General features: G+C 41.3%; 1 protein-coding gene across 1 annotated transcript; it reads right to left on the reverse strand.

Annotated features, from left to right (window-relative positions):
* Positions 1-274: 274 nt before the first annotated feature.
* On the reverse strand, positions 275-6,406 carry tubb2 (tubulin, beta 2A class IIa). The gene is made up of 4 exons (XM_073848331.1): positions 6,262-6,406; positions 5,855-5,963; positions 5,169-5,279; positions 275-1,521 (listed from the first exon to the last, which is right to left on the reverse strand). The coding sequence occupies exons 1-4, from the start codon at positions 6,316-6,318 to the stop codon at positions 449-451; spliced, it is 1,350 nt and encodes a 449-aa protein (XP_073704432.1). The 5' UTR covers positions 6,319-6,406; the 3' UTR covers positions 275-448.
* Between the last annotated feature and the right edge of the window lie 1,647 nt (positions 6,407-8,053).

Genomic DNA, 8,053 nt, shown 5'->3' on the forward strand with positions numbered 1-8,053 from the left:
GAAGACCTTGATTGGCTTGTTCAGGTCACTTTGATGATTAGAGATGGAGCTAAACTCTGCAGGAAGTTGAGAAGTCCTGCTTTAGGGAAACCTACCTATGAATGGCTTGCTTATAGTCATCATCGGACTAGGTCAAAATTGAATGAATGTATGTGCAAAAATGAATTGAACCACCAGGAGACTAATTTATATTAGTGACCACTTTATTTTACTTGACAACTGCAGTTTGAAGCATATGTAACAAAACATGTCTTAAATGTACCCATTGTTCCCAAGATGGATTGATGGCTGTGCACTGAATGACTATTCACGCTTATCTTTCCTAAACCTCAATTAAACACAGTAGCACCCTTTGAATTATGGCGTAGCGGCACTGTTTGCATTACTATGGAAATTTTCAGATCAACTAAAAGCAATGATTTTGAAAACTACATCTATCAGCTGTGTCTTAATGGCGTGCATCCTCCTCATCATCAAGATCGTCTTCCTCATACTCGCCCGTTTCGTCAGCGGTGGCGTCTTGGTACTGCTGGTACTCCGAGACCAGGTCATTCATGTTGCTTTCTGCCTCTGTGAACTCCATCTCATCCATTCCCTCGCCAGTGTACCAGTGCAGGAAAGCCTTGCGTCTGAACATGGCGGTGAACTGCTCTGAAATCCTGCGGAACAGCTCTTGAATGGCTGTGCTGTTGCCGATGAACGTGGCGGACATCTTGAGCCCACGTGGTGGGATGTCACAGACTGCGGTCTTGACGTTGTTTGGGATCCATTCCACAAAGTAGCTGCTGTTCTTGTTCTGGACATTCAGCATCTGCTCGTCCACCTCCTTCATGGACATGCGGCCACGGAAGATGGCTGCCACGGTGAGGTAGCGGCCGTGGCGTGGGTCGCAGGCTGCCATCATGTTCTTGGCATCAAACATCTGCTGCGTTAGCTCTGGAACTGAGAGAGCACGGTATTGCTGGCTACCACGACTTGTCAGGGGCGCAAATCCGGGCATGAAGAAGTGGAGGCGAGGGAAGGGCACCATGTTGACTGCCAGCTTGCGGAGGTCGGCATTAAGCTGACCTGGGAATCGCAGGCAGGTGGTGACTCCGCTCATGGTTGCCGAAACAAGGTGGTTCAAGTCGCCGTAAGTAGGAGTTGTGAGCTTAAGTGTGCGAAAGCAAATGTCGTAGAGTGCTTCGTTGTCGATGCAGAAGGTCTCGTCAGTGTTCTCCACCAGTTGGTGCACGGAGAGTGTGGCATTGTAGGGCTCCACCACTGTGTCCGACACTTTGGGGGAAGGCATGACGCTGAAAGTGTTCATGATACGGTCAGGGTACTCCTCACGGATCTTGCTGATGAGGAGGGTGCCCATACCAGACCCGGTGCCTCCGCCCAGGGAGTGTGTGAGCTGGAAGCCCTGCAGGCAGTCACAGTTCTCGGACTCCTTCCGTACCACATCCAGAACTGAGTCCACTAGCTCTGCTCCCTCAGTGTAGTGGCCTTTGGCCCAATTATTCCCAGCTCCGCTTTGACCTGAAAGAAAGCCCATGTGTCCCCGTTTAAACACAGAACTTGATTAAAATTAACAAGTCCAGCTAGTTAGTTGGGTTAGTTTTATTTGGAGCACTCCAAGCCTGCTCCTGGAGTTACCTTCCTGCAGATTTTGGTTCCAACACCCACAAAACACACCTGTACCAAGGTGTTCAGGGTTGCTTGATAATTACAGGCAGGTGTGTTGGAGCAGTCTGCAAGATGGTACCCCTCCAGGAGCAGGGTTGGAGATCCCTGGTTTAGTGTTTCCCAACAATGTTCGTTGAGGCACATCAAAACTACAAATTTTCAAACTTCAAAAAAAAAAGGGCTAGGCAACTTCGGTCCTGGAGGACCACAGCTCAAACACCTGAACAAGATAATCTCTTAAAGGTCATTAGAAAGCTACAGGCAGGTGTGTTTTATTAGGGTTGGAGCTAATCTCTGCAGGACTATGGCCCTCTAGATCCGAAGTTGCCCAGCCCTGTTGTGGAGTCTCGATTAACAAGCTGATGAGTGGAATCAAGGTGTGTTTGATTTGAAAAAAGTTAAAAAAATTTCCCTGCTCCAAAACCTAAAATGAATGAGGCAGATAAGGGAGACACATTCTAAGTGTGCACGGTTGGGTTGGTTGAACCAAATATTGTAATTTACAACCAGGTGTTGTTCTAAAGCGGAGTGTCCAAACTCAGTCCTGGAGGGCCACTGTCCTATAGAGTTTAGCTTAGTAAGAGCTTGATTAGCTGGTTCAGGTGTATTTAATTGGGGTTTGAGCTGAACTTTTCAGGACAGTTGTGGAACATAAAATTTTCTACAGTAGTAGTCTCAAACTCCTCAAATTCGTAGAGGGCCACAGCTCAAACACACCAAAATCAAACACACCTGATCCAGGTAATCAAGATCTTCAGGATTATTAGAAACTTCCAAGCAGGTGTGAGTTGGAGCTGGTTGGAGTCAAACTGTGTTGAGAAGCGGCCCTCCAGGAATTGAGTTTGAGACCTCTGTTTTACAGCAGTGGTTCTCAGTCCTGGTCTTGGAGAATCCCCAATTCTGCATATTTTAGATGTTCTCCCTAATCAAACACCCCTGATTCAACTTTTCAGCTCATTACTCAAGACCCCAAGTGCATAAATGTGTGTGTCAGATAAGAGAGGTGTCAAAAATGTGCAGTGTTGGGGGGTTTCCCAGAACTAGGATTGAGAACCACGGTTCTACAGCAAGGGTCTCCAACCGTGCTCCTGGAGAGTTACCTTCCTGCAGATTTTAGCCCCAACCTCAAACAAACACACCTGTACCAGCTAACAAGGTGTTCAGGGTTGCTTGACCATTGCAGGCAGGTGTGTTGGAACAGGTTGGAGCTGAAGTCTACAGGACGGTAATCCTCCGTGATCAGGGTTGGAGATCCCTGGTTTAGTGTCTCCCATGCCTGTTCCTGGAGGCCCATCAAAACTACAAGGCTATATCTGAAATTGCCCCCTAGTGTGGACATTTTGTGTTCTCATTCAATCCCACAATGCACCACAAACAACTGGTTCACACTCAACCGCTAGAGGATACCGATAATGCTCTGTGAGAGTTGTGCGCCAAATGAATTTCTGCATCTCGCCAGAAGATGGCGCTTGCAGCTGAATTATTCATTCATTTTACAAAGCGCTCATCCATGGCGTACAGCGTTATATAACACAGGTATATATTCATTGTTAATTAAATTGTTTAACTAGGGTTTATGCATAATTTCTTTGATAAGAGTATAAAATAAATTCTTTAATCTTACTACCGGAGCTGCCTGTTTGCCAGTTTCAAATGATTTTAAACGGCAAGCGCAAACTATGCAAAAGCGGCAGTCCTTCTAGTGCACTCAGTGTCTGACTTCGCTCACTCGATTTCATTCACTCCTTCAAGTGATCTGTATTGGTGGCCTAATGTAGGGAATACTGAATAAGTGTATAGGGGTGATTTTGGATACAGCCCAAGCCCGATTCCACTTATCAGCTTGTGAGTCAGATAATGGAGACATCCAAAATGCATAGTGCTGGTGTGCCTCCAGAAGGGGTCGTGGATGGAAAACACTGCAATAGTTGACTCAAAAATTTATGACCCCCCCCCAAAAAGTCATCATTTACTACCCCTAGTGTTGCTCTAGTTGCTATTTGACATTGCTCTCTGTGGAACACAAAATATTCTACAGAGTACAGATTTTCATGTGGGCTGTTGAGCTATGACAAAAAAACAGCAGCATAAAAGTAGTCCAGACGATGTGATCTAGCTGTGAGAAATAGATGGAAATGTAGGTCACTATTTAGAATTAGATCACAGTTTTCTCTTCCACCAAGTTCTCAAATTTCATTTAAAATTGGCATGTCAACTTAAACCAAGTTTGAACATGCATCAGGTCTGCTTCATCTTGAGTAAATTTGGTAATATACCAATGGAAAAGTTTGGTTTCGTTCTTTCTTTCTTCAGGTGGGAAACAAAATGTGAAATACCTCAGGCAGTGGTATACTGCTGATGAATAATCTGACGTCACCTACTCTGTTGGGATTGGTGATTAGATCAGCGCTTTTTGTTTAGTTTTTGTTTTTCTTGCTTACACGTGTGTAATATTGGGATCGAATGCAAGCATGATTGATTTTCAGTTAATAACAAGCAAATTCGATTCTCATCTCATGCTATTTTACAGCTTTAGAAGATATGGAATATTGCACATAAATTGTATTGGCTGCTTTTATGGTGTTTTGCATCACTCTCAGCATCTTTAGGCCCAATTGATTATTTCATAAATGGTGAAGGAAGGAGATGTATAGTTTGAAGGCTTCAGTCTGTTGTGTTTGTATTAGGGTTGGGGCCATTCATGATCATGAATTGAATTGAGAATGAATGTAAATTCCAATTCACTTCCAGGAATGGAATTGGAATTGCATGCAGCTGAGAGGAAATGGAATTGGAATTGAATTGGAATGTCAGGAAACAGAATTGAAATCAAATAAATTCCACTAAATTCCACTTGAGTTGCTAAATAAAATAATTTGACTTGATTTGCTTAATAGTTTATAGTACATTAAATATTGTAAATCACATAAACAACAAACTTATAAAAGAAATACAAAGTACTGTATGTTCAGTATGTTAAGCATGATCATTTCACATGCCAAATTTCAGGAAATGATAATTCGATGCAATAAAAAATTGAATGAAATACATGAATGAACATGACTGAGCTGAGACATATATTATGTGGTAATCATATATTGAATGTATAGTACATCCAGAAACTTATCACCACTGTCATTCAATTATTAATTCATAATGTACAGTTCTCATTTTTATTTACTTGCATTTGATCAACTCTATTTATGATGCTTTACAAATACCAAGTAATTTATGACATAAAGTTCAAATGTATGTCTCTAAATGCAATCACAAATAAATGCTCAGAAACAGCAATAAATGGAATTCAGTGTAATTTCCCTATATTGAATTCCTCTTCCTGTAATTCCAATTCAATTCCAACTCTGTTTCCTGTAATTGTTGTTGAATTCCAATTCCATTTCTTTCTTTGAATTGGAATTGTTGAGTTCATTCCTAAATTGACCCCAATCCTGAGTTGCATTAGGATTAATAATGGAATTAATATTTGTTAATAAACATACCAAACACAAAGTTATCTGGCCTGAAGATTTGTCCAAATGGGCCAGAGCGGACCGAGTCCATGGTGCCAGGCTCAAGGTCCACCAGGATGGCACGAGGGACAAATTTGTTTCCTGTGAAATAAAATAAGTTGAAAAAAGTTGAAACATCCAATCTAAAAAAAATATATATATGCATCATTTAATTCCCCTGCTACTTTGGTACCATGTCTGTATAGCACATGCTGACCCTCTTTAAATAAGTGCAGCATCATCCATCTTCCCTGCCCTGCTCCACCCTTTTGAGGACAAAAGCAGCTACAGATAAAGGGTTTTCTTTGGAAACAAAGACAAATCTGAGTATCGCTGAATGATTGTGCTAATATCCCACAATGTTTTAGTAATGCATTCACATAACCCTATGACTGATGTTTAAAACCACAGAACGGCATGTCAAATTTGTCATCTTTTAAGCAAAAGAAGATGGGCAGTAATTAAGCCGGGTGAAACCTAAACCAATGTGAAACTGAAAATCTATAATGTAGCCTATAAGAAGGAGGTCAGATGGGCCTCGCCTCTGTAATAGTCAATAACTGACAGCTGCGGTCTATAGTCAGGGGAGCAGAGCTGGCAAAACCGACCATCAGCACCCTACGACCTAATAAATGCATGCTGTACATCTAAAAAAAAAAAAGTATTGCAATGCTTACCAGATGCCTCATTGTAATAAACACTTATCCTCTCCAGCTGCAGTTCACTGTCACCTTGATAACTGCCAGTGGGGTCGATACCGTGTTCATCACTGATCACCTCCCAAAACTGCAATGCACAAAATGGCTTACAAGTGAATGCTGAATACGTCATGTCTATTCACATTTGTTAAGCTGTTCAATGATACTGCAGTTTTTCCTTGAACGCTGAATGCTGCACAGAGCCACTGCAGACCTCTACCACACCCATTCACAACAATGCCACATAAAACACACTCACTTATAGGATTTTCTTGCAATTTATAGCAAAGTGATTGACAAAAACACTTCTTTTCATTCTTTTACAAGAAAAGGAAAATACTGCTTCCACATCTACTAAAACTTATGTGATATGTATATAATCTTACCTTGGCACCAATCTGGTTTCCGCACTGTCCGGCCTGGATGTGTACAATCTCCCTCATTGTGCTGGTTGATAGGAAAGGATGCGGCGTGTGTCACTGCAGCTGATGCGGCTCTGCCTCTCTATCACTGATCTCCTCAGTAAGCTCGTGCACGAGCTCTCTCCGGCAGCCAATCAGGAGTCGCGGGTTTGATGCAGTGGAAGTGCTGCAGCATCGCGTGTCCTTCCGTCACACTGACGCGGGGACGCGCTCAAGCGCTGGATAATGCTGACTCTGCGTTCAGGTGAAAACGCCACTAAACATACACATCCGTTACAAAATGTTGATTAATTTGATTTTTAAGTTAGTTGTAATTCTAGTTTTGTTTCTACTCCAACATTCAACACGAAAACGTATTTATTTAACGTAACTCGCAGTTCTTTCCTGCAGAGGGCAGCGAGACTCTATATTGCGACTGTGAGGCGTTTACAACATCTAGACACTCAAATAAAGAAATGAACATAAAAAAGTCAAGGTAATATGTAATTAATCATAGCTTTTATCACTAATAATAACAACTGTAGCTAGCCTACCCTTAGCCTTTAGGCTAGTGGTTAGCCTGCCGATTTACCGTAGATAATTTAGTGCTAGTTGTGGCCTTTATTAAATATTCTGGGAAGGGTTTTAAATCGATTGCTCTAAATTAGCTATTTTGTTCTCCATTATTCTCCAAAAGTCAAACCACCACATTTTGAGGTGATGAAACAAAACAAAAGTAAAATGGAATTATTCAATTAAACATTTGAAATGTAAACTATAGGTAATTTCTGTTGCATAACTAGCAATTATATATTTTGACAAAATCCCTGGTTATAAAAACAGCTAAAACCAGACTAGGCTGGTTGGCTGGTTTTAGCTGGCGATAGCTATAGCTTTAGAGGGGTTTTGGACACTTTTTCAGCTAAAGACCAGCTAACCCTGCTGAAAAAAACAGCTAATACCAGCCTAGGCTGGTTAGCTGGTCTTAGCTGGTTTAAGCTGGTCTCTCAGCCTGGTCAGGCTGGTTTTAGCTGGTGGTTTCCCAGCCTGCTCAGTTAAGACCAGCCTGGCCAGGCTGGAAAAGTGGCCAAAACCCCTCTAAAACCAGTCTGCCTTCCAGCTATGACCAGCTAAAACCAGCCAACCAGCCTTGGCTGGTTTTAGCTGTTTTTTTCACCAGGGAAAACCAGCTACTTAAACCTGCCAAGACCAGCAAGATTTAGTTTTTTAAGTAACGACCAAGAGAGCATGTTTGATCAATTTAGCCGCCTAAAATAAAAGCTATAGACATAAATGCATTGATGTTTTTCACAATATGTGACCCTGGACCACAAAACCAGTCTTAAGTCGCTGCGGTATATTTGTAGCAATAGCCAAAAATACATTGTATGGGTCAAAATTTTTGATTTTTCTTTTATGCCAAAAATCATTAAGAAATTAAGTAAAGTTCATGTTCCATGAAGATTTTTTGTAAAATTCCTACTGTAAACCTATCAAAATGTAATTTTTGGTTTTGTAATATGCATTGTTAAGAACCTAATTTGGACAACTTTAAAGGTGATTTTCTCAGTCTTTTAGATTTTTTTGCATCCTCAGATTTCTGATTTCAAATAGATGTATCTCAGTCAAATATTGTCCTATCCTAATAAAACATACATCAATAGAAAGCTTATTGAGCTTTCATATGATGTATAAATCTCAGTTTTGTCAAATTTAACCTTATGACTGGTTTTGTGGTCCAGGGTCACATATTAATTTAAACATTTAACCTAGATAA

This window comes from Garra rufa, chromosome 10 (genome assembly GCF_049309525.1).
Source record: "Garra rufa chromosome 10, GarRuf1.0, whole genome shotgun sequence".
Taxonomy (NCBI): domain Eukaryota; kingdom Metazoa; phylum Chordata; class Actinopteri; order Cypriniformes; family Cyprinidae; genus Garra; species Garra rufa.